The sequence below is a fragment of the Notamacropus eugenii genome, chromosome 7, assembly GCF_028372415.1.
Source record: "Notamacropus eugenii isolate mMacEug1 chromosome 7, mMacEug1.pri_v2, whole genome shotgun sequence".
In the NCBI taxonomy this organism is placed as follows: Eukaryota; Metazoa; Chordata; class Mammalia; order Diprotodontia; family Macropodidae; genus Notamacropus; species Notamacropus eugenii.
In genome coordinates, this window is record NC_092878.1 from 163,570,364 (window position 1) to 163,597,596 (window position 27,233).

Here is a 27,233-nt window from a genome sequence, read left to right on the forward strand (position 1 = left end):
TGGTTGTGTTGTGGGAGAGATTCTTACTTAAGTGCGGGGCATCCTAGATCCCTTCTGAGGTCACTCTCAGATTTGTCCTCCTGTACGTTTTGGAACTGAAAATGCAAACTACTGATCTATGGTTGCATTTAGGAGACATTTAGCTAATTACTTTGACAATGAGGTGACTTAAAAACTAAAAACTGGAATAGCAATTTTAATGGTTCCATGATGACAAAGAAGTTGAGAGCAAGTAGGTTGAAAACCATTCTTTTTTTATAGAGTTTTAATTGTTTTTCAGTCATGTCCAACTCTTCATAACCCCATTTGGGGTTTTGTTGGCAAAGATACTAGAGCAGTTTGCCATTTCCTTTTGCAATTTATTTTATAGATGGCGAACCTGAGGGAAATAGGATTAAGTGACTTGTCCTAGGTTACACAGCCAGTAAGTGTCTGAAACCAGACTGGAACTCAGGAAGATGAATCTTTCTGACTCCAGACCCAGTGCTCTATCCTCTGTGCTACCTAGTTTACTAATATCACACAGGGATTGCACTGGAGAAATGTGATCCTCCAAGAGATATCTGATTAGAAAGAGAGGTTGATTCACCAAGTAGCAAGAGAAAAGGAGCAGCCAACAGCTAGCCTACTTGCTCCTTTTGTAGTAACTCAATGTTAGAGGCAGCTAGGTGGTATAGTGGATAGACACTGGGTTGGAAGTCATGAAAATGAGTTGAAATCCAGCCTTAGACACCTTCTAGCTGTGTGACCCTAGGCAAGCCATTTAAAGCTCTTTCTGCCTCTTTTTTATTACCTGTAAAATGAGGATAATATGTTTTGAAGATCAAATGTGATATTTATAAAGCCCTTAGCATGGCAACTGGCACATAGTAGGTTCTGAAAAACGACTTATTTCCTTCCCTCCATCTAAAATTTGAGGATGATTCCTAGGATGGAGTTTCTGCCTTGAATATTAAAACACTGATTTGATACTTTTATTAATCTATGGTTTTTTCTCAGGGTATCAATGAGAAAGCCTCTTTCCAGTGACATACATCAAACTAGTGCTCCTGAATGTATATTTGGTCAAAGCAGGTGGCATTAAAGTCAGGAACATTATAAAACCTGCCTCAAACACTTAACTAGTTCTGTGACCCTAAACTAGTCACTTAAATTCTCTATACTTCAGTTTCCTTATCTCTATAAAAATGCTAATACATACATGTATACATACACATATATAATTGAAGGAAATAATAAATTTCAGTTAAAAGTTAGTGAAAATCAAGTTGTATGTTCTGCCATCCAAATTCATGGGTTCCCATATCCATCCTCTTTCCTCTGGGGCACAGATTAAGGACTTCTGAACTACATGGTCTCTATAATCCGTATAAGAAATTCTTTAGTTTGATCCATTGGTGTATCTGCAATAGAAGTGATGCAGTTCTTCCTTCCACAATGTAGATCATAGCCCAGACACACCTTCTGCTGTCATGTGATTCTTATCCATATTCTCCCAAAGGTACCCTATGGAGGAGTCACCCAGTGTAATGGAACCTTCCTTATGTCTTTTTATTATTTTTCAATGATCATTTCAGTGCAGAAACTACTCTAGCAATGTTGACATCTGGAGCCAGGATTTTCAAACAGACACACTTAAATGAAATGTCTTGTAATAAGGATGTTGTGGTCTAAAATAAACTTGAAACATTGGTAAAAGGACAGATCTGAGTAAATGATATATTTTTCTCTATTGGAAAAAAAAGGAAGGATTATTCATCTGTAATAGGACCTCTCACTAGTTTTGTGAATTATCATGAGAATAGATATTTATCTGGCAGATTCAAATATTTTGTGAATGTTCTGCACAAGCCACTCTTCCCCCCACTGCCTTTTTTGTCTGGTTCCAAATTTTCAGTGCAATGTGGTCATGCGATGCTTGACATTGATGGCTTAAAGAACTTCTGTTTTCAGCAACATTTTAATAATGTTTTCGGCTTTATGAATATGGAATTTTGCACACAAAGGCAAAAAATAGGTCTAGACTTTCATGTCACTTGTTTATATATTTCTAACTCATTCTGTAAATTGTGTCTATGATTATATTTTATAAACTTGTACCTATTAGGTTAAGGTTGATATGAAGTCAATTCACAAGACTGTAACGATTGTCACCATAGCCGCCATTTTCAAGGCTTTGAAATTAGCGAAGGACTTCCCATGTAATGTCTAAGCTGGGCTTCACATTAACCCAGTGAAAAGGCTCTCTAGTTATCATTCCTGTCCTGCAAGGAGTAGTTACATGACTTACCTGTGTTTGACCGCTTTGGAAGCGTCAGAGGGAAAGTTTTGATCCAAGCCTCTCCTGAATCTCAAACTAGCTTGCTTTCAAGTATATGACAGATCTTGTGTCTAGTGATAAAAAAAATACACAACTTCTATATGAATTAATATTTTAACATATTTTTAAAATCCTTACCCTGTTTATGTATGTATGTATACACACAAATTGTTTTCAGATAAAATTTGAGCATTTTTAGATAGAAAATGAGCTATGGAATAAACATAAAGATAAGACACTTTGCAAAGGATATAGAGTAGTGGATAGTTTAAGGGACAGATGAATAGCTTTTATTCACTAAAAACTTATAACGATACCTAATATATATGGGAGAGGACCATTTTGAGAACTCAAGGCATTTCAAACCTTTAGTTCATTTGCACATAGCTGTTTAAAGACCTAAGCAAGTAAGACCCAAATGAGAATTTGTATAACAATTTGAAGACTAAACGGTGGTTAAATGGGACTGCTGATTTTTAAGGCAACATTTCTGAGTTGTCACTTCCTAAATGAAAGATGAGTCAGTGCCAGGAAACTCTAATTCAATTTATTAAAAGATAAAGGAGAATTTTACTGGAGAGATTGAAGAACAAAAAGTAAAATGAGTCAGCATGAGTCAACAGTGTGTGTGTGTGTGTGTGTGTGTGTGTGTGTGTGTGAGTGTGTGTGAGAGAGAGAGAGAGAGAGAGACAGACAGACAGACAGACAGACAGACAGAGACAGAGACAGAGAGACAGAGACAGAGACAGAGAAAATTAGCTGTCCTGGAAGCATATAAGGAATAAAGTAGCAGCTAAAAAGAAGGCTTTGGTTGCTCATTTGTGATTGGCTGAAGAAAGACTTCAGTTGCACTGTTGCTGTATTTTGTGACTTCTATAATTCACGCAGTACTTAGAAATACCTTAATTATGGATTTTAGACATGAAAGGTTTAGCAATTGTAAAGAAAGCTAGTTGGCCTAAAGATATTATGTACGGATGGGAACTGGACCTGGTATGGTGTTGGGAACTCTGGGATGAGGATATTCTCATTATCAGTGCAGGTCGGCACCTCCCTCATGTGTTGAAGAGTTGCTGACTTTGTCCATCGATGTCAATAAATGTCAGAAGCCAGCTTTAATCTCAGGTTTTCCTCACTCAGAGACTGGCTCTGTCATCACTGGGCCACACTGATTCTCTGGAATTGTAAAATCACTGGAAACATAGAGTATGTTCCATTAAGTTTCCTTAATAAGACCGTGTTTGCATTTTATTTCTGATTTAGGAAACTCCAGGAAGAGGCTGATGTGTACAGTGTGCAGTAAGAAATGTTCCTCATCATCCACTCTTCAAGAACACCGGAAGGTTTGTAAGAGAGGGGATGAGACTCCTCAGGTTTTGATTTCGCTATAGTATACTATGAGTTCTTAGGAGCATTCAGAGTTCACACTCTCATGTGAGCTACACACCAAAACCAAATCCATCTTTACAGATGATTGTATATGTTCTAGTTTAGGAATTATAAATTTGCAAAGAAAATGACCATGTCAGAATCTTTTTAAAGTGTACATTGGGGTTCAAGGCAGTTAAAAAAAATAAACCAACAATAAATAAAATTTCATATCGATAGAGAGTCTCCTGCAGCTGACTCATTATCTATGATCAAACCCACTGAGGATACAAGAAAGGTCCTCAGAAGGCATTTGGTCCAACCTTCCCCTCTCATCTCTACCTACCCCTCAACCCTCATAATGTGTGATTAATTAACTTTTCTAATCACTCTGATTATCCAAATTCAGTTCTCTCCCTCTCTCACTAACTGTGGAGGAAGAAAAAGAAAACTGTTGTAACAAAATGCAATGAAGCAAAATTAATTCCATGTTGGTTGTGCCCCTAAATGTGCATCTCTTTCTTCAAATTTAGGGGTTCTTGAGTCTTTCTGAATTGTCCACGTTTCTAGGTTGCAGACCAATGAATGAATGGTATTCGTTCTCTCATCAGAGAGCTCTCAATGCCAATAAAATCATAGTTCTGAATTCTGTCTTTGACTTAGTAGGAAAATCATGTACCCTTCAGGTAGGTAGGATGTATGACTCATCCAGGGTCATGTAGAGTCAGGGGCAGGGTTTGAGCCTACATCTCCCTGATTTCAAGCCTTGCACTCCAAGACTCCAAACTATCTTTTATTTTTTGGCAGAAAATATGACAGGAAACCCCCCCCCCACACACACACACACAACGTATTCCTTAGTAATATATACAAAACTTATCATACTGATTTTTCATATTAAAAATATGCTTTGAAAATGAGTTCATATGCTTACTTAGTACAGAAATATTAGCAGATGATGTCACTAGGGCTTAGTTCTACCAATCCCACAGGAAGGGCTCATAAAATGAACTTTCTCTCCACCCCCACAAGCCAAAGTGCAGGAGATCTAATTTCCTAAACTGATACCCTGTTTATCAGATTGAGCAAAAGCCGTCTGTTTCCTCTAATAACCTAATACCAGGGAGGATATGGATGGCATCAGTGAAAGTGAGCAAAATCCAAAGAAGTTTATTGGTTTTACTTTTGTTGTAATTTGTTAAGGACTAAACTTTGCTAGTATTTGATGATGGTTCAAAATACCTCGACAGGTTTTTACACCTCTCCCACCTCCCACTCCATGTCAAGCTCTGAAAGATCTTAACAAGTCAAAGAAGATTATAGGATCAATGATTGGGAGATGGAATTAGGAAACTGAGGTCCATGGGGATTAAGATCAAATTAAGGTTATAGGGAGTAAATAAATGGTGGATCTAGGACTCAAATGCAAGTCCCATGGTACCAAGTCAACATTCCCTATTCAATTGACTTTTGCCTCCATCACCCTGCTAAGTTGAAAAGCTTGGATTCCTTACTGCTAATGACCATAACGATTTATGAAGATGGTTCGATAGAGTGTCAAAGCATTGTGCCCTGTCATGAAGATCCTGCTTAATGATGAGATCTTTTCAAGTATTAGAAAAGCAGTAACTCAAAATGACACGGTTGGGTACCTCACACATCTTTGCAAGATCTCTTCCTCCCTTCTTCTGCCCATTGTTCCAAACATTCCTCAGGGTTTCAAGGGTGCAGTTTCATCAGGTGATGTCCTTCTCCCCAAAAATAATATGTTGGAGGAGAGATGCTGCTGGTTGTACAAAAGATAAACACTGCCCACAGAACTACTCTGGTGAGAGGCTAGGTGGAATCTAGAGGGACAGATGTAGAGTCAAGATGGCCTGAGTTCACATTCTCTTCAGACACTTAACAAGCTGAGTAATCCTGGACAAATCACTTAACCATTTTCATCCATACATTCCCTATCTTTAAAATGAGAATAATGATAGCAGCTGTCTTACAAAGGTTCTTATAAAGATCAAATCAAATGATGTTAAAGCTACAAAATATTACGGAAGCCTTAAAGCACCATGTAAAGTTTGGTAATGATTTCTTTTTGCTTATTATTCTTACTATCATTTTATCTTCTTTGTTGCGACATTTTATTGGCCTATAGGTAAAGGAACTACAATTACTGAAAATATTTTTTTGCAAGTTACACGTTATTCATAGTACATGAAAAACATGTTGATTGGCATTCCGTTTTACATGTTTAGTGTAATGTTTGTTCATTTTAATTAATAGTTAACAAGCATTTGTCAAGTACAATATGCCAAGTATCTTGCCAGTTACTGGGGATACAAAGACAAAAATGTAATAGCCCAGACCCTCAAGGATCACCTATCCTGTGGAAATAGAAAACATATGTTTACATTGTTCATGGATTGGTAGTACTTTTGTGCCTTCCTCATAGAGTAGCTATGAAGAAAGTTCTTTTCAAATCTTAAAACATTATATAAATATAAATACTGTTTTTGTTCTCACTTCTTTCAAAAAGGAGAATTAGTTATTATAAATAAAAATTTATAACACATAAAATTATTGTAACCAAAGTTATAAATTAAAATTATAAACTAAGATTTAAAATAATTATTGTAACAAATTAGATAGTTTAACTTTAATTAATTAAAATATACAAATATAGTAAATAACTTTGATATAAAGCAAAATAATAAAATGCAAAATATAAAATAAAATATAAAAAATCCCATAAATATAATTAAGTATGGCTAATTACTATGAACTAAAGTTGTGTCATAAACTTCTTACTTGCTGCTTCCAGTTGAAATTCAATAAAAGGGAATGGCTAGACAGCCACGTCTGTGAGCAGAATAAGAATACTTGATGATGATGATGAAGGATACGAGGTTAAAAAAGTCAAATTCTAATACTTCATTTGTTAATTATTTTGATGAAGAATAAAGGGTCTAAAGATATCTATATAGCTTCAAGAGAAATACTCTGAGGATCTCAGACTCAAAAAGGCCAGGTATATTAGGCGGAAGCTGAGGTTTATTATCAAGGTTAGATATAAAAGAAAAAGATGGATCTTTAAGAATAATATATTAGGAATAGCAGGGCTAAAATCTTCTGAATAATGCTAAGAATAAGAAAAAAGACCAGTCATAGATATGTTAATAATAAGAAGAAGAAGAACAGAGTCTGTAGGTGTGCTGCTTCGGGTGAATGATGTAATGGTGATAGGCAGTAGAAAGTGAAATCAAGGTGCTACTTTTCTTTTATCTTCTACATTATCTTACGATTGGAAAGAGTGGATGTCTTTGAAAGAATACAGTCTCCTCACAGATAAAAAGATGATAAGAGGCACCAGGATGATTTAACTGGGTTCAAGTTTCCTGACTTGTATAAATTTTATCCCAGAGCAGGGAAAAATATTTGCAGATGTGATCACTGAATCACTGTCAAGAATTTTGAGAAATAGTGGAAGAATCAGTGCAAGAGAAGGTTGTCTTGTTTTTTACAAACTGGAAGAAAGGTTTGCAAATGGTAGATGAGTGAACTTTATGAGCATTTTAATAACATTTTTAAAGGGAGATAGCTGTCAGTTGGAACCAGCCATGAGGTCACCCAAATAAATCATTGCCTATTAACCACGTTTTTTTGGATAGTGTAGATGAATAAGCAGGCAAATCAGTGTATACAATGTTGGTCAGATGCCTTGTGAATTTCCGGAAAAAATATCTTACAGAAATGCATAACAATCTCATAAGTAACTGTAGAAATGCAGAAATGATGAACGCATCCTTTAAATCAATAAAAACTAAAATAAATGAAGGGTTTTTGAAGGTTGCTTTCAAACTTACATGGAAATTAATGTAATGCTAAAAATGGTGTCAAGGAACAAATCATAAATCAATACATATTACTTTCTTTTTTAAAATGTATTTATTTATTTTTAGTTTTCAACATTCATTTCCACAAGATTTTCAGTTCCAAATTTTCTCCCCATCTCTCCTCTCCCACCCCAATACACCATGCATTCTGATTGCCCCTTCCCCCAATCTGCTCTCCCTTCTATCACACCTTTCACTTCGCTTATCCCCATCTTCTCTTTTTTCTTGTAGGGCAAGATAGATTTCTATACCCCGTTACCTGTATTTCTCATTTCCCAGTTTCATATAAAACAATTCTCAACATTCATTTCTTAAACTTTGAGTTCCAGTTTCTCCCCCTTCCTCCCTCCCCACCCATCCCCACTGAGAAGGCAAGTAATTCAATATAGGCATATATGTGTAGTTTTGCTAAAGACTTCTATAATGGTCATGTTGTGAAAGACTAATTATATTTGCCTCCGTCCTATCTGGCCCCTATTTATTCTATTCTCTCTTTAGACCTTGTCCCTCCCCTAAAGTGATTACTTCTTATTACTCCCTTCTCCTATTTGCCCTCTATTCTATCATCCCCCCACCCCACTTATTCCCTTCTCCCGTACTTTCCTGTAGTGTAAGACAGATTTTCATACCAAATCGAGTGTGCATGTTATTCCCTCCTTAAGCCAAATGTGATGAAAGTAAGCTTCACTTTTTCCCTCTCACATCATTCCTTTTCCCTTCCTTTGAAAAAGCTTTTTCTTTCTTCTATTAGAGATAATTTGCCCCATTCTATTTTTTCCCTTCTCCTCCCAATATATTCCTCTCTCACGCCTTAATTTTATTTATTTAGGTATCATCCCTTCCTATTCAACTCACCCTGTGCCCTTTATCTAAACGTTCATATATACATACATACATATATGTGTATATACATATACATGCATACATATATATATATATAATTCCTCCAACTACCCAAATACTGAGAAAACTTTCAAGAGTTACAAATATTATCTTTCCATGTAGGAATGTAAACGGTTCAACTTTAGTAAGTCCCTTATTATTTCTCTTTCCTGTTTACCTTTACATGCTTCTCTTGATTCTTGTGTTTGAAAGTCAAATTTTCTATTTAGCGTTCATCTTTTTATCAAGAGTGCTTGAAAGTCCTCTATTTCATTGAATGACCATTTTTTCCCTGAAGTATTATCCTCAGTTTTGCTAGGTAGGTGATTCTTGGTTTTAATCCTAGTTCCTTTGACTTCTGGAATATCATATTCCAAGTCCTTCAACCCCTTAAGGTAGAAGTTGCTAGATCTTGTGTTATCCTGATTGTATTTCCACAATACTGGAATTGTTTCTTCCTGGTTGCTTGCAATACTTTCTCTTTGACCTGGGAATTCTGGAATTTGACTACAGCGTTGCTAGGAGGTTTTTGGGTTTTTTTTGGATCCCTTTCAGGAAGTGATGGGTGGATTCTTTCAGTATTTATTTTACCCTCTGGTTTTAGAAAATCAGGGGCAGTTTTCCTTGATAAATTAATGGAAGATGATGTCTAGGCTCTTTTTTTGATCATGGCTTTCAGGTAGTCCCATAATTTTTAAATTGTCTCTCCTGCATCTGTTTTCCAGGTCAGTTGTTTTTCCAATGAGATATTTCACATTATCTTCCACTTTTTCATTCTTTTGGTTTTGTTTTGTGATTTCTTGGTTTCTCATAAAGTCATTAGCTTCCATCTGCTTCATTATAATTTTTAAAGAACTATTTTCTTCAGTGAGCTTTTGAACCTCCTTTTCCATTTGATTAATTCTGTTTTTTAAAGCATTCCTCTCCCCACTGGCTTTTTGGGCCCCTTTTGTCATTTGAGTTAGTCTATCTTTAGAGGTGTTATTTTCTTCAGCATTTTTTTGGGTCTTCTTTAGCAAGTTGCTGACTTGCTTTTCATGATTTTCTTGCATCTCTCTCATTTCTCTTCTCAATTTTTCCTCCACCTTTCTTATTTGATTTTCAAAATTCTTTTTGAGCTCTCCCATGGCCTCAGACCACTACATATTTATTTTGGAGTTTTGGGATGCAGAAGCCTTGACTTTTATGTCTTCCTCTGATGGTAAGCATTGTTATTCTTCATGCAAAAGGATGGAAGAAAATACCTGTTCACCAAGAAAGTAACCTTCTATAGCCTTATTTTTTCCCTTTCTTGGGCATTTTCCAAGCCAGTTACTTGACTTTTGAGTCCTTTGCCAAGAGGAGGGTATACTCTGGGGAACAGTAAGTTCTCAGTTCCTCCAAGGTGGCACAATCAAGGGAGAGGAGTTTACTCCTCTCATGGCCTGCACTGTGGTCTAGGAGCTACCAAAGCTTTTCTGCTCATGATCTGCAAGTAGAATTCCCTTTCCAGAGCCTCTACCAACTCCACCATACCAGCACTCTTCCTCACTCCAGGGCCAGCACTGAAGCCTGAGACCCAGATCAATGGCTCAATTTCCCCAGGGGCTTTAGGTTGATGACTTCAAAAATGGCTGCTGCTGCTGCTACTACCACCTGGGGCTGGGGCTAGAATAGGACCTTGATCTCTTCTCACCCAGGTGGAAAAGCTTTCTCAGTGACTTTTGACCCTGTCTTTGGCTTTTTGTGGGTTAAGGGATTTGGGGACCACAGCTGCTGTCAGGGATTCCTCCTTTGAGACCTGTTCTGCTCCTGTTCCTGCTAGTGCTGTGTGGAGAGGCTGTGCTGTGCTCTGTGGGCTGTGCTCTTCTCTGCACCCCATGTGATTGACCTTTTCTGTTGCCCTTCCAGGCTACCTTGGGCTGGAAATCTCTTTCACTCTATCATTTTGCAGCTTTTGTTGCTATACAATTTGTTTAGAGTCATTTTTTACAGGTTTTTTATGGGCTGTGGGGGAAGAGCTAAAGTAGGTGTGTCTTTCTACTGTGCCATCTTGGCTTTTCCCCATAATTTTGTTAAAAATGACAATAAGATCATGTGCCCAACGTTTTGAAGTGCAGACCAAGGAGTCCCCAGGGAAAAACATATATCTCTAAGCAAAAAGATAGAAAGAAGAGATTGTTGGATTTGGGTGCAAGCCAAAACAAATATTTAAAAAGCAGCAAATTTTTAAAAAGGGTACAAAATATAAATTTTAAAAATGAAAGAAATAGAAAATAGAAGAGAGAGAAAAAGCAACCATAACAAAAATATTGTATTGAATCCAAAAGAAAGACTGCGGTTTAGAGGGAAAAAGCAGAACTAATAAAATAGATCAACTATTAGTTAATCAAAGAAGAAAAACATAATTGAGATGATTGAAAACAGAAAAAGAAAAATCCACAGCACATTAAGAAAAAATATTGAAAGTATTCAAAACTATTTTACCTAATTATATGTTCATAATTGGTAAATTGGATGAATTACATGAAATGGATGGACATTTCAAAAGTAGAAAATTATACACAGACTAACAAAAGAAGACATGGTACATTTAAAGACCAAAATCATAAAAAAGAAAGTGAAGAGATGATAAAGGACCTGTCAAAGAGGGGAGTTGGGACCCAAGAGTTATTATAAATAAAATCTGTCAAACATTCAAAGAACAATTAATTCCATATTATATAAATTGTTAGTAAAAGTTGAGAAAGAATGGAATCCATGAAACTTCTGCTATTTAAACTCTAGGGAAATAGCAGAGAAAGAAAACCATAAGACAGCATCTCTAATTAATATAAATATAAAAATTTGAATAGCTATTTAGCTGAAAGACTACAATAATATGTTGAAAATATTATAAATTATGGGCAGGTTCTATTTATACCATAAACACACATTTGGTTTGATATCAGGAAAACTTTAAAAATAATAGTCCACATACATTTAAAAAACAATTACTATTACATGATTCAACTTCATCAGCTAATTCCAATATTAAATAAATTATGGTGTCATGAAGTATCAGACATGAGTGAAAAGCAACACAACAAAAACAGGATGATAGAGGGGTCAGTCTACTCAAGTAGATAAAGTGGAATTTGGTCTCTTGAGAATGTAAGAGAGCCTTAAAGCTTTGTGTTGGCAAGAAAAGGGAGACCTCCCATACTTCTTTATGCCTGCTATTGACCCAGATAATGATTAAGTGTACCTAGGGTCTCCAATTCATATAAAAATGTTTAGTAACTTTTCTGGTTTTTTTTCCCCAGAATACCTGAATAATAGCTGTATAATTAGAGCAGACTGTTTGATATTAAGATTTATTCTCAGACTTCACTAAACTTCTGTTAGTTGCAAACAACACACTGTGCTTACAGAACCTTCAATTTTGTCTGTTGTTATGGCATTCTAGGAAGAGTTTATGCATTCTCTTGATTCAATAGATTAAGAACTGGGAAATATGAATGAGTAAAAAAATTAAATATAAACCCCCTCCCCCATGATTGTATCACTGGATGCAATAATTGAAACATTAGAAAAGATACAAAACCACTTCATGTTAAAAACATCAAGGAGCTTAGAAAGAAATGGTCCTTTCCTTAATAAAGTAATCATCCTCCATTTAAATCAAGAGCATGGTATTATCTGTAATAGAGAAGTGCTAAATGCCTTTCAGAGGGCAACTGAATGGTGCCAAAGTTGATAAAGTGCCAGGATAGGATTCAGGAAGACCTGAGTTCAGCTCTGGCTTCAGACACTTCTAGTTATGTGACATTAGGCAACTCACTTAACTCTATTTGCCTCAGTTTACTCATCTTCAAAGTGAGCTGGAGAAGAAAATGGCAAACCACTTCACTATCTTTGCCAAGAAAACCCCAACCAGGAAGGATCAGACACGACTGAAAAAAACTAATAAAGGTCTTTCATCCAATCAGATAAAGACCAAGATAGTGATATCCATTGACTATTACTTGAAATAGTTTTAGAATTGCCTCCTGTAGCAACAACACAAGAAGAAATAGAGATAAATTCCATTCGAAATAACTATATAAAGGATAAACTGTCTGGGAGTCCAGATACCAGAACATCCACAGAAATTATATGAATGTAAATATAAAACAATCATCACAAATAAAGGTAGAGCTAAATAATTGGAAATGTATTCGTTTCGCGTATCATATGACAAAGGCAAAACTTGATCACGCTGTTGGCTCTGATATTTTACATAGGCTCACTTTGGTTTGTCTCCATTAGGAGCTGTTCTTTCGGTCACATAGTTCAATGCCCATTGACACTTCATTTTGCAGGTCCATGAGATCTTTGAATGTCAGGAATGTAACAAGAAATTTATTACCCCCAATCAGCTAAAACGTCACATGATTACCCATTCAGGTAAGTTACATCTTTTTTTCTATTTATATTTCTACTTGTATAGAAGTTTTTATTATTTTTCAGAAGCTTTGGTAAGCACTCCAATGCCTTAAATACTTTTTTTTGTACCCGAGTCTCTCCCTACCTTGCTGAGCTTAGAAGTGTAGCATCTACTCATGGGCTCAATTCTGTATTGATGCATATGGGAGTTTTAATCTGCTCTGTTTTTGTTCTGGACTGATTTGCCCTTCCCAAGACAATCTCTTCTCTCTGGAAAGCTCACCATAGTTATGTTGACACCAAATCTACTCAGTCCCATCCCAGCTCCCAACTTCCAGGCTCAAGTGATCTCCAGCCTCAGCCTCCATAGAAGCAGTAATTATATCAGGACACCACCACACTCAGCTGTTTGTGTATCACACATGCACAATGTTTTTTTTTTTTTTTTTTTGAAGTGAAAACATTCTAATTAGGCCTGGCTTGGAAATGATTTTGAATTCAATTATTTCAATTACTTTGCCTTTTTATATTTATTCCCTTTGAAAGTTTAGACATCAAAACTTTGATGTTAGTTTTCTTAGAGAATTTATTTTGGTGATAGAGACTATCAAGTGAAGTTATTGCTGTGAGGCAGTGGCTATTTTGAAAACTAATAAAAATAATTGTTTTAATTGAATGTGAAAGTGTTTAAGCTTGTATCTGCTTTTATATTTGTTATCTTAAAGCAATCCCTTTTAAGTGAAGCTCTTTTGGTTTAAGTTAATTAATCAGAATGTGGTTAAAGAGATGGTTTTACGCAAGACTGTGCCCATTTATGGTCATGCGTCATCACACATCTTTCAGTTAATCATGGTAACACAAATTTCAGTTGAATTCTTTTGGTTTGTATTCTCACAACACACCTGGGAGGTGTCACTATTGTGCCCATTTTACAGATAGTTCAGCTGAGACTGAGAACAACTTATTGGCCAGCCCAGTATCACACATGTAATAAATATATGAGGACAGATTCAAGCCCCAGTCTTTCTGACTCCAGTTCTAGCATTTTATCTCCTACATCATATAGCCTTTGATAATGTTAATGGGATCTCAGACTTTACTAAGAGACACCTATTGGCTCACCTTGGGAGGAGATAGTTCTGCTCTATATCAACTTGGCTCTGATATAATGATAATAATAATAGATTGCATTTACATAGAGGCTACTATGTGCCAGTCAATATGCTAAACACTTTATAATTATTACCTCTCTTGATCATTACGACAACCTTAACCCCATTTTTCAGATGAGGAAATAGAGTAAAATAGAGGTTAAGTGACATGCCCAGGATCACACAGTCAGTAAGTATCTGACCTCAAGTCTTTCTGACTCTGGGTTTGGAATTCTAATTTCTGTATCATCTAGCTTCCCTTGAGTGTTGATTCACTTCTCAGCACCGCATTTATGAAGAGCATTGACCAATGAGGATTGTCTAGATAAGGATACAGATTGAGAACAGCCATGAGATCTGGCAGTATGAGAGTAAGCTAGAGGAGTTGATGAGGTCTAGCATGGAGAAGAGAAAACTTATGAGGAACATGATAAATGGCATCAGGGATTTAAGGACTGCCATGAGAAGGAGGCAATAGATTGTTTGGCCTCAGAAGGTGAGCTGGGAGCAGTGGGTGGCAGACTCAACCCATGTAGAGGGGAAACAAAGAACCCTAGACCTAGAATCAGAAACTCTCTGGGCTTCCATTCTCTTTCCTCCACTGATTAGGTCTGGGACCCAGCAGAAGTGACTTAGCCTTTCTGGTCCTCCGCTTGATCTTCTCTAAAATATGGATAATAATACCTGCAGCATTCATAGGATTACAGGGAAAATAAAATGAGATAATATATTCAATATCTTTGTTAGCCTTAAAAATCTTTAGAAATGTCAGGTGTTATTATCAAGGAATATATTCCTAATAGTGAGGACTATCCCAATGTGGAATAGGATACCTTGGAAGGAGGTGAGTTCTTCCTCATAGGAGGTCTTCAGACAAAAGTAGATCATCACTCGTTGGTGAAATTACATTAAAATGTAAAGTTCCTTGAAGAAAGGGACAATTTCTATTGTTCTAGTTGTCTCCCTGATGCATAGAGTTGTTATTTAGTCCTTTCAGTTGTATCTGACTCTTTGTGACCCCATTTGAGTTTTTCTTGGTAAAGATGCTAGAGTGATTTGCCATTTCCTTCTCCAGCTCATTTTACAGATAAGAAAACTGAGGCAAACAAAGTTAAGTGACTTGCTCAGAGTAACACAGCTACTAAGTGTCTGTGGCCAGATTTGAATTTAGGAAGATGAGCCTTTTTGTATCCAGGCCTGGTACTCCATCCACTATGGTGCCTCGTTGCCCTGACACATGGTTGCCCTGACAAAAACTTAATAATTTTTCATTGAATGAATGGCCACTAGGTGGCATTGTGGTGTAGTGGACAAACTGCCACTGGGCTTGGAGTCAGAAAGACTTGAGTTCAAATCTTCACTCACATACTAGCTATGTGACACTGGGTAAATTTCTCTGGGCCTCAGTTTCTTTATCTGTAAAATGAGGAAATTTGTCTCTCATGTCAAAGCCCCTTCCAGTTTTAAATCTATAGAACTAAGAATGTAGAGTGAATGTTGGGGTAGTTGCCTCTGAGGTCCTTGCCAATCCACAGATTCTCTGATTGTTTTATTAAGTAAACTTAGTTGCAATCAATGTATCTGGGGGAAGGTTACTTTTTTTTTGCTTCATTCTGTGCTCCTGTATAAACAGGAGATTAAATTTCTCCCCTGCTTTTCTGCAGAAAAACGTCCCTACAACTGTGAGGTTTGTAATAAATCCTTCAAACGAATTGATCAGGTGGCTGCACACAAAATCATACACAGTGAAGATAAACCTTACAAATGCAAGCTTTGTGGCAAGGGATTTGCCCACAGAAATGTTTACAAGAACCACAAAAAGGTAAAATGTCCACCATTATTATTTACCAGTTTCTCTATCTGAGTTCAGTTGCATTGCCTTTCAGATACTTGTTAGTGTGTTTGTATGAATGTGTACACATATATGTGTGTGTTATTGTGTAACATGGGATGGCAATATTGGATAAAACCTTCCTCTCATTCTTTGTTCCGAAGGCATTCAATAACCTTGTAATAATGTCCCAAAAGTCCAATGGCCGCTCTGGGGTTAAAAAATTTGCAGACATCCTCTGCTGTCCTAACATTTTTGTTCTTTTCTTTCTGTGTCATTAGGCTATGTAGGTCTTATCTGTTGTAAATAGTCAGAGATATCTTCCTCCCATCCTCATTGTGGTGAGAGAGGACCTTTACTTTATAATGCAAGTTGTGGCTACTTCTCCAAGGTTGGAAAGACTTTGAGCACAAACCCAAGGACAGAATATTTCTTGTCATCCAATGATCAGTTTCATCAGTTTTGGAGAATAGATAACAAGGATGACTTTGGCCATGGGAGTCCACAGACAAGCCACTTCTGTTCCCTGAGCCATCATTTCTGAATCTGCAAAATAAGGGTTTTGGAGAAGCTGAATTCTAAGGTCCCATGGAGATCTGGGAGACTATAACAGAATACTTAAACATCATTACATTTTGGGCATGGTTCTCTTCTGTGGTAACAAGATGTTGAAAAGCCACCTTTGGGAAGGGGAGTAGTGGGGGTGGAAATTGAACTATTGACATCTTTCTTAATTATGACACCAAACCCACAGTTTACCAATAAACCTTGTCTATTCATGGCAGACAAAGATCAACTAATAAGATTCATCAATCACCTTCGCCTAATTGCTGGCCATTATTTTAAACTGAGGGATTATACTTTCCAAATTAAAATGGCATCCATGCTGCTTTGGCAGTTACATGAATACAAAATTTATCTGGTTGGTTTCTTGCCCGCTCTCTTGAACTTCCTTATTTTTTTTTTTTGTTATGAAACTGATACAGTGACATTTACAAGCTTTTCACAGTTTGGTTTATATTATATGTGAGCTGGGAGTTGATACAGTTTCCTGAAGCATCTCTCATGCTTTGAGTCATAAATCATGGGAAAGTAATAAGGATGACTCAGAGTTGGTAGAAACAAAGATACCTTGTATTTGCAGAGCAGAAAGCCAACGCTTTTCTGTGGTCAACAAATCCACGTCCCATCGTACAATGATCTTAGTGACTCTATGGTTACCTATGAAGCAGCCACTATTACAGTGAAGTTCCTGAAATATTCTCTAGGGAGGAACATTTTTTTTTCTGCACGCAAAGCTGTCTTTTCTTCTCTGCTAGTCTAGTTATAGAGAGCAGTGTGGAATAATCTTCCTAAGGGGACCACAGATATGTATATGGTACAGCTGGATGACGTGGTGGAGGTTGCATAGTAATTGGGCTGCACAGAGGATAAAATATTAGACGAAGAGCCAGAAAGAATGGAATTCCAATTATGCCTCACATCCTCACTCACTGCACGACTTTGGGCAAGTCACTTAATCTGTCTGCTTCGGTTTCCTCAACTGTTAGGTGGAGATAACAGGAGCATCTACCAACCAGAGTTTGGGGGAGAATAAAATGAGACATATGGAAAGTGTTTTGTAACCCCCAAATTGTTATATAAATACTGGCTATTGTAGTTAGCTATTGTTGTTGCTGTTATTTTGTTATCTATCTATTCATGTTCATGTTGGGGCCATGATAGTTGTTGACTAAGATGATAACATTGCAGAGTGGATAGAACTCTGGAGTCAAGAGAGACCTGGGCTCAAATCCTGTGTCTGAAATTTGCCAGCTGAGTGATCCTGAACAAGTCATGAAATGACTCTAAGTCTCAGTTTTCCGCCCTGTAAAACAGAGACAATCCTACATCCAGTACTTCATGGGGTTGTATTGAGACTTACATCAAATAATTCTTGTTCAGTTCTTCTAAGCTTTAAAACACTATATCAATGTAAATTTTTATTAGTAATTCCCTTGTTTATCACCATCATCTTTTCATCACTAGTATTTGTGGTATTGAGAGCTCAATCTTACCTCTGAAATTGAAAGCCCCTGGTGAAAACTGGTTTTGGTTCCCATGCAATTTAGAGCTTTCAGGTGGGAGCAATTTAGAAAGAATGCTTTTTCTAAAACTAAAATTTATTCCTACTAAAGGAGAGTCACTCTCATTGCACCCAATTAATTTTTTTGACTAAATTTTATCTCACATTAGTAGCATTTGGTACCATTGATGAAATTGCAATATAAATGAAAACCACTTCTTGCACTGGGTTCCTTCCTCACATCCTTCTTTTCATATGTGTGTGTGTGTGTGTATGTGTGGATATATGTGTATATGTACATGTGTATGTGTATGTGTGTGTATATATATATGATGTGTGTCTATATATATATATGTATATAGACACACATATACATAATTAAACATCTTTTAGCACCTGTGGGAAGTTCGTTTCCTGGGAATAATTCTTATAGCACACAACAGTTTTTTTTTCATTCTCTGATGATGTCAAATAGATAAATGAAATCCTATGTCACTGGCAGTTAGACCTTGCTAGGAAGGACTATGGATGGTAAAGAGGTTAACTCTGCAGAGACATGATTTATCTTCCATATAATAAGATCATCAGCTTGTAAATCTTAAGCTAGAAAAAAAATCATTGGCTTTTATAGCAAATGTTTCATTTTACAGATTGAGTAAACTGAGGCCCATGGAGATTAAAGTGAATTGCCCAGAGTCACATAGCAATTGAGCCATGATTTGAACCCAGATTGACTCTGCTTCTCATACTTGTGACCTGTGTTCTATGATGTACCATGAGTCATTTTTGTCCTTAAACATAATTTTAAATTATGGATATTCTGAATTATGGTTATAGCCTTAGTGAGAAAATATGGCCATTGAGAGGCAGTTGAGTTGTAAGACGTGCTGTGTTGAGCTTTAGTTACTTATTAATATCATTAACTTGTTGGTAACAATAATCTGTAAATAATTACACGTCTTGCTTTTTGAAGTAGATGTTCCTATTTGTTGTAATAATTTGAAGTGCAAAGTATAAAAGTATTAGAAAATAATGAATTAATGAAAACTTATCCATTTCCTTTTTCAGTATTTCTCTCATTGGGTTTTGACAAGGTGGGCTTATAATAAACCCATGTGGAAAATGTGGAAAACGTTGTATTGAAAATAGTCTTAAATTAACTATTTTCAAAAGTGAAAATGAGTAGAGTATGGTACCATTACCTTTCATGCCATATAATGTAAATAATGTTTTATATTTAAAATCAGAAATGGATTCTCTAAACATTGGACTGTTTGGCTTTTGCAAACAACTGTATCATTGTGAGAAAGAGATTGGCTACATTTCTATGAAGATTTCATTGAGAATATTTCTTCTGTAATGGTGATGACATTTCACATATATGGGTGGAGTTTAAGAAAAAGCCCTTTTTGACTGAGCCAGCATTATTTAAATGTTTGGAACCTGAGCATCTGTGAAAATGAGATCATTCACTTTTCCAAATGCCTAGAGAGCCATTTCCCATTCTAGGGTCAGGCCCTGGAGTCTAGAGAATGATCTGAGTTCATGGGCTCCATGATTTCTCTTCCGTTTAGCCCTGCTATTTGTTTGCTTCTGAATCTGGGAATACCGACAATCAGAAACCACCTACTGTCTCTGAGCACATCATGTCAATTGGGGAGGCCAAGTCTCCTCCCCATGGTGTGGTATGTCAGCTTGTAGAAGGTTAGAGACTTGAAGCCATGGACTATCCCATCGATGTCTTTCTACGGACCCAGCAGAGTGTCTGGAACATTGTAGTAGTTGCTTAATAAATTTTGGTTGAATTTAGTTCAATTGAACTAAATTGTTAGAACTGACTGAATGATTGTGAGTCCTCCAATGAACCATTTCTTACCATCTGGATAGACTTTTGTATAGGCAAGGAGGATACCTTCAGCATCTTCCTTTCCTTTTAAGGGGTTTCTTCCTCCATCAACCCTTTTGACTCTGGAAATTATGGTTTCTGAAGCTTCCCTAAGTGAGGGATTTCTAGAAGTAAGGCCCTCCACTGTCTGGGAAAAATGGGGACCAAGTGGGTAGTGCTGATAAAGATGGCACCAGCTTCTTAGCATGAAAGATTCAAGACTTTCAAAATATTTAGGTAACTTTTTACTATAAGTGTAAAAGTAAAGACTGACTCTCCTAGTTGACATTGAGACCTGGGGAGGAAGGGAAACTCAGAGTATTTTTTTTTACCCTCAAGGATTTCTAGGTCCAATAGGATTGAAAGTCTTGAACTGATTTCTATTCAAAAACATGTTGTAAGCACATACCATGTTCCAGACACTGTTCCAGATACTCATTGGACATACAAAGCCAAAAATAAAACACTCTTTGCCCTGAAGAAGCTTACATTCCGTTGAGTGACACTACATAAGATAGATATGATAGAAGAGAAGGATAACTGACACAAAGGGTAAACAGAGTAAATATTAATTAACGTCTACATTTGATAAGGATGGATTAGGAAAGGTCTTTGTCATGTCAGAGATCTCAGAGGCGTAATGGAAGTTATACAGTCAAGGGAAAAGACACTATGGTCTGTTGGGAAGAGATGGTCATGGCACAGTGAAAGGAAACCCAAGTCTGGAATCAGACCTGCTTTTGAATCTTTGACTCCATCACCTTCTAGCTGTGTGATTCTGAATTTACCTCCTCCAAGCCTCAGTTTTTTCTCTTGCAAAATGGAGAGGGATAGGAACTTTCAACAACTTAAGAAACTCCTACTGAGGCAGTCCTTCTACCAAATCAGATCAGCAGCTTTTCAGCCTAAAATTTGATAAAGCCATTGAGAATGCTGAGAGCTTGCCCAAGATCACACAGCTAGGATGGGTCATTCAGAACTGGAATGTTTTCCTGACTCTGAGACCATCTCTCTATCTACTACTCCACAATGGATGTCATAACATCAGTGGGAATGATGATGATGATAAAGACAAAAAAACTAATCTCACCAGGTTGTTATAATAGTCTTAATTAACAATTATAATACTATGTAAATATAGATTATGTTTTTCTTTTCCTAGTACATGTGTCATTAAGTCTAGGGGTATGCTGGTAAAGTTGTAGCAACCAATTCTAATATATGTGTATGTATTATATTTCATATATAATATATAACATTTTATATGTGTATGTACATATACATAATAATATATTACATACATAATATATACACATGTGCACATAAAACAAGGTTAACCTATATTATTGACACTTTTCCTGTTACTTTCTTAAGTCAAGATAGCAAACAATAAATCAGTCCCTGATTTGTAACACATGCTGATTTCTGAAGTGTTAATACTCAGACTGAAAATTTAATAATTGACCCCAGTGAGTAGTGTTGAGTTGACTCCAACCTTCCCCTGACTTAAGCCTGAGCATCACATAGAAACACTGTCTGGGTAGGATAGGAGGGAAATGACTTCAGTTTAGGGATTCAGGTTTGGTTTGATTGGCTCATCCTATGAGAATGATGACAAGTTGTACACATACTACCATTTTATATTATGCATTAGGAGGCATAAATTGGTATCTGATTTCAATTCAAGTTTCATAAGAATAACCCTCAGTGCCCGGCATATTACTTAGTCTTTCCAGCTCACAGACAAAACCAGCTTGCCTCAGAGTGCAACCACATGTTGTTTCAACTAAAAATGGTGGCGGAGCTATGGCAAAGACTTTTGTTACATTCTACAGAATCCACTGATCTCTGCTGAGAACATGGGAACCCACTCCTGCTGTCCTAAGAGTCTCAGAGTGGGTTTGATAATTTACCCTCTAGAGAAACTGATTTCTCTATTCTGTTCCCAGCTTCTATTTTCTCTGGGAGAGAAGTGGCTATTTTTAAGGAACTCATTTTAAAGCTGGCAGTAAAAGTTTAATCCACTGACCTTGAAAGCAAGACAAATCTTTTATGTAACTTCAATTTTATATCCTGCCCCTAGGGGAGAGTCATATGCTTAGGATATTTTGTCTCATGGTTGGGGAGAACCAAACTTTGTTAGGAAAAAAAAAGAATGGTTCTAGCAAAAATCTTCCCTACTGGTTGTTTCCCCTAAATTTTCTTGGTTTCTGAATTTTTCCACGAATATTCATACTGATCTTCATGTCCCCAACATGACCTACTGAATAAGTGGAATTTCCAGTAAAATACAGGGTTATGTGGCAAAGCTCATATTACTGATGGACACATTTACTACTCAGCTTGAAATGGCCTTGATGAAAGTTTCACTCCTGCCATAAGGTTAATATTTGATGACTGTGGTGAGGAATTTACCAATTCAGCAATTCCCACAGAGAAATAACATCAGAAGTCCTACTGAAGCAAGTTTAAAACCTTTCTCTAAGTGGCTACAAAGAAGACTTCATGCTTTCACATAAATACTTTTGGCATCCACAACGGCTGTAATCAATTGGGATTCAGATTCTGTCATGGCATGCAAAGGAATTCATTTATCTATCACTTCTCACAACACAAACATTATTTTCTTCTTAGGAAATTACTTTTTAGATTTTATTTTGACATCAAATTAATTTCCAAAGATATCCTCCCTTTACCCCATCTCTTGTAACAAAGAATAAGTGAGAAAGACTGAGACACACAGTGATAGAGAGCAAAGGATTCCAACCAAACTCATCAACACATCAACTGCATCTGCCAGAATAAGCTTGTCTCACTCCCATAGTATCCCACTTCTCCAAAGAAGGTGCATTTTCTGAATGAGTTATCATAGCCAAGTTTGGTTATTACACTTAAGTGGAATGCAGAGTTTTTATTTTGTTTGGGTTTTGTAATTGCTGGTGTCCTTTTCATTTACATTTCAATGAACTCTTTAAAAGATCTATTATGTGTCCCTTATACTTAGATGCTGGACAAAACCAAAATTATCCTTGCCTTCAAGGAACTTACGAACTATTGGAAAGAAAAAAATAACAAAAGAACTCACGTACGTGTAAATCACTACAAAAAGTTCGTCCTGATGTTGTCTTCAATTTATACAAGGGAGGCAGTGTGGTAGGCTAAAAAAAGCATGAACTTGGAGTAAGGGGACCTGGGTTTGAATCTTGACTTTTCCATTTACTGGCTGTGTGATGATGCCATAAGTCACTTACCTTCTTTGGGATGTTGTTTTCTTTTCTTGAAAATGGAGATTTTTGGACTAGATGCTATCGGAAGTATCTTACAGCTCCAGATCTGAAAAAAAAATTAAATAGTTTTTGGGGTAGGTGAGAAAGTTAGTAAGGAGGTAGAATCTCCCTAGGTTAAAAGCAGTGTTGTAGAAGGTGGCATAATCTTTTTTGGATTGATGCTAGGGCTTTTTTATGGACCTACGTAATGTGTTCTCCTTCATTATGTTGATGTCATCTATAATTTCTATAGGAATTGAAATAGGCTGCCTTGCACAGAAAGTATCCTGTAATTTGGACAAAACAACAAGGTGTTTGGAATTTTGTTCCTAGAAAGAGTTTAACAGTCTATAGAAAGATGCATACACGTTCCAATGGTCATGTTAATTATTGCTAGCTTTCATAAGAACTTAGAAGTTTGCACAACACTTTGTATGTGTCATCTTACTAATCTTCATAACAACCTTGTGAGGTAGGTGCTGTCATTATTCCCATTTTACAGATGAGGAAAATGAAGCAGACAGAGGTTAAACAGTTTGCCCAGGACCACAAAGCAAGTAAGTGACTTAGGGAGAATTTGAATTCAAATCTTCCCGACTCAAAGCCCAGTACTGTAGTCACCTTTAGAGAAGTTTCTCCCGCCTCTTCCTATCACTGTCATCCATTTCAGTTCAGTCCTGTAGGGTGCTCTTCCCAAGGTGAGAAGGGCCAGCCATTCCATGTTTTTGTGTCTAGTCTTTGTACCTTCGTCCTGATGTTATCTTCAATTTATGCTGTATAGGTCTTCTTTGTACATAGTCATTTATATGTTGTCTCCTACATTGCCCTGTGAACTCCTACAGAGCAGGGACTGGTTTTGTGCAATGACTAGCACATAGTAGGCACTTAAATGCTCATTGATTTGACTAGTCCATCCATTGTTAACTTCTCTACAGTGACTACTGGTGGGTAGGTAGTACTGATTCAACCAGTCCAGAATGTGGTAGTGATCTTTGCAAAGAAAATGATCATGGATTTTTCACTTGCTTTTGGCCATTTATCACATGAGAAAGATTTTATGGTCAAAATGTGAGCCAGTTCCTTTCATGCTATTTTAAATACTGAGCTCTGTCTTTTCCCACTTCATTTATTGCCAATCTATAGAGGCTGGTGGCCTGCACAGCCCTCCCTCACTCAAAACAAAGTCAAGTGCAAGTCATGTTGTCATTTCTCTGATGGCATGGTCTTCTTCAGCAACAAAGGACAAACACAATGAAATCTCTACCTCAAAGGAATATTTTCTTCCTTTAGATGATACCACAGAAATGAGATATCTTTCTCTATAGATTTTTCAAAGAACAAAGAAACCTAGAATTTTTACACTATATGATAAGAATCAGTATTAGCCAAAATGGTTTTCTTAAGGTGCCATTTTGACCATGTCACTTATGAAAATCAACTCACTCCTTATTGCTTCTAGGATCAAATATAAATTTTCTGTTTTTATATTTATAACTTATCACAACTGTCCCCTTCCTACTGCACTGTATGGGCCGGTCCTATTGGCCTTTTTTCTGTTCTCAGACAAGATACTTAATCTCTTATCTTCATGTCTTTGCATTAATGGAGATCTTTCCAGGTCCCCTTAATTCAATATTACCATGTATCTACCTTGTATATTATTTAAATGTACATTTTTATGCCCACCTCCATGATCCTCAGTAGATTATAACCTTTTTGAGGAAAGTCACCATGTTTTTGATTCTGTATCCCCATGTTTTTGATTCTGTATCCCCAGTACTTAGCATAGAGTAAGTAATGGAAAAATATGTCATTGATTGATGAGTTCTAAATTATGAAACAGATCTTTTCCCCCCAAACAGTTTACTTAATTGGTTCATCTTACTTTTTAAACAGACACATGAAGATAATAGGAAAGTGATGTAGGTATAATATTTATCAAGACAAGATCATTCCTTAATTACACTGATGATGTTTTAAGTTTTCAATAGTAAAGTAGTTTACTTTCCAAGCAGTTACTCGTTTTTGTATCGCTAGTTGAAGGCAAAATCATAGCTTTTCACAAATTTCATTAGTGAGAGTAAACTCATATGAGCAGATGTTTGAACTTTTAAAAAGATTTGATGCACATAGAACTTACATTCTAATCAAAGGAATAAATAAATACAAAATATATGCAATGTATCTACAAGTTGCTTACTGGAGAGGAATGCATTAATGATGAGGAGTGAGGGGAAGGAAGATATCAGAAATGGGCTCATGCAGGGGAAGACACTCCCACTGATCCTTGAAGGAAGTTCAGGATGCCAGGAGGTAGAGGTGAGCAGGGAGTTCATTCCACCTATGGAGAAATAGCCTACTCCAAAGGCTGAAGCTTGGGATATGGCATGTTTATAACCGCTCTTCTGGTAAGGTTTGTCTGATCCCCTTACCAGAAGGACTGGTAAACACTTCATGTATAGTAAATGGCCAGCTGTTATCACTACAGAGACATTGCGACTGCTATGACCATCACGATATTCCCTTCCACTCTTTCACCACAAAACTCAAGCAGCTCCCCATTTCTGAAATGCCTAACTGATGTTCCTGGTCCTCCCGCCTGACACACTCTTTCATCTGCAGACCCACTCTGAGGAGAGGCCCTTCCAGTGTGAGGAATGCAAAGCTTTGTTCCGGACCCCCTTCTCTTTGCAGAGACACCTGCTAATACATAACAGTAAGTGCCAATTCAGGCATTTGGTTAGAGGGAAAAAGGGCAAAGAAAGGGTTGCCAAACTCCTGGAGCTCATGCTGACTCACTTAGGCAGCATCTATGACAAAAAACGCCTTTCTATGCCTAGGGAATTATGGATTGTGTTAAATTCTATGAAGGCTCTATCTTCATAAAAGAAGGAATGCTGAATGTGAAGCCTGAGTCTTCCACTAAAATCCTGGTCTTTTCATATTCCTATGACCTTAGCCTCAGTTTCCTCCTCTGTACAATGAGATGGTTGGAGTACATAGTGTCTAAGGTAATCTGTGCTCCTGAACTTCTCAAATAGAGAAATTCATTGCAAAATCTGAGAACTTTGTTTCTGCCTCCTGATTCCCAAACTGACTTGGTTTGTTCCTGTTTTATTTCAAATTCCCCTTTAACTTTTCCACTAGGATTAGTTCCTGAGTTTAGATATGTTCTTGGAATTTACTTAAATGGATCTCAAATATAGTTATTTTCCATAACAGGAAAGACTGAAAGGAAGAGCCCCAATGATGAGAAAAGGTTTGTGACCCTATAGATCTTGGATATCCCTTACCCCACATTTTTGCCTGGGATAAAACAAATGCCCAGGAGAATTGTGGCATCCAACTTCACATCATGATGACAGAAATGAACTGAGAAACTAAGTCATCTCAGGCCAGATCTTTTCACTAGACTGCTCTCTCTCCGGTCTCTTGCTTATTTTGAAGGAACATGCATTCAACTCTTACAAAATACACCACAGAAATCCTGGAGTCTTAGAAGCATTGAGTCTTTAGACCATAAAAGAAAATTAGTTGTCTAGCCCTTGCTTGAAGACATCCAGTAATAAGGGACTTATTCTCTCACACATCACTCTTGCTTTACAGATGACTCTAATTGGGAGCAAGCACTTCTTTGAATAGAACAGGACTCTTCCTCTCATTGTTCCTAATTCTATCCTCTGAGGATAAATATTATAATTCTCCTCCTTCTGCATGACAACCCAGTCAAATGCCATCAGTTCCTTCCGCTGAACTTTGTATAGCAAGTTCTCTCACCATACATGTTTCATTACCTGGAATTACTTCTGTCTTTCAGTATCCTTCCTAAACTACAGCACCCTGATCCAAATACCATGTGCCAGGTGTGAGTAGAGCTGTATACATCATCTATGATCATGTCTTTCATTCTAAATGTTATGCTTTTATTAATGTAGCCTCAGGTCACATCATGATTGATTATGCTTATTATTAGTTGCCATGTTGGAGTTCACAGTCCACTCAAATCTCCGCATCTTTTTTTCTTTAGAAATATTTTCTGGTAACATATTCTACTTGTGCAATTCATTACTTGAACCCAAGTATAAGACTTTACATTGATGTAAATCTTATATTTGGCCCTTCACTCTGACCTTTCAAGTTCATTTTAGATACCAAAGGCTGGAGTCTTGTGTAGGGACTCTGAGACCCT

At 36.9% G+C, this 27,233-nt stretch overlaps 1 protein-coding gene across 3 annotated transcripts in view; it reads left to right on the forward strand.

The window, feature by feature from the left end:
- PRDM5 (PR/SET domain 5) overlaps positions 1 to 27,233 on the forward strand; it is a 179,784-nt gene that overhangs the window by 65,524 nt on the left and 87,027 nt on the right. For 2 of the 3 annotated variants that reach the window (XM_072625267.1, XM_072625268.1), the window contains exons 8-11: positions 3,584 to 3,663; positions 12,783 to 12,867; positions 15,662 to 15,819; positions 25,667 to 25,760. In XM_072625267.1, the coding sequence (XP_072481368.1) occupies positions 3,584 to 3,663; positions 12,783 to 12,867; positions 15,662 to 15,819; positions 25,667 to 25,760 (417 nt within the window). The remainder of the gene's footprint in view (positions 1 to 3,583; positions 3,664 to 12,782; positions 12,868 to 15,661; positions 15,820 to 25,666; positions 25,761 to 27,233) is intronic. The other variant, XM_072625270.1, reaches the window with a different exon arrangement.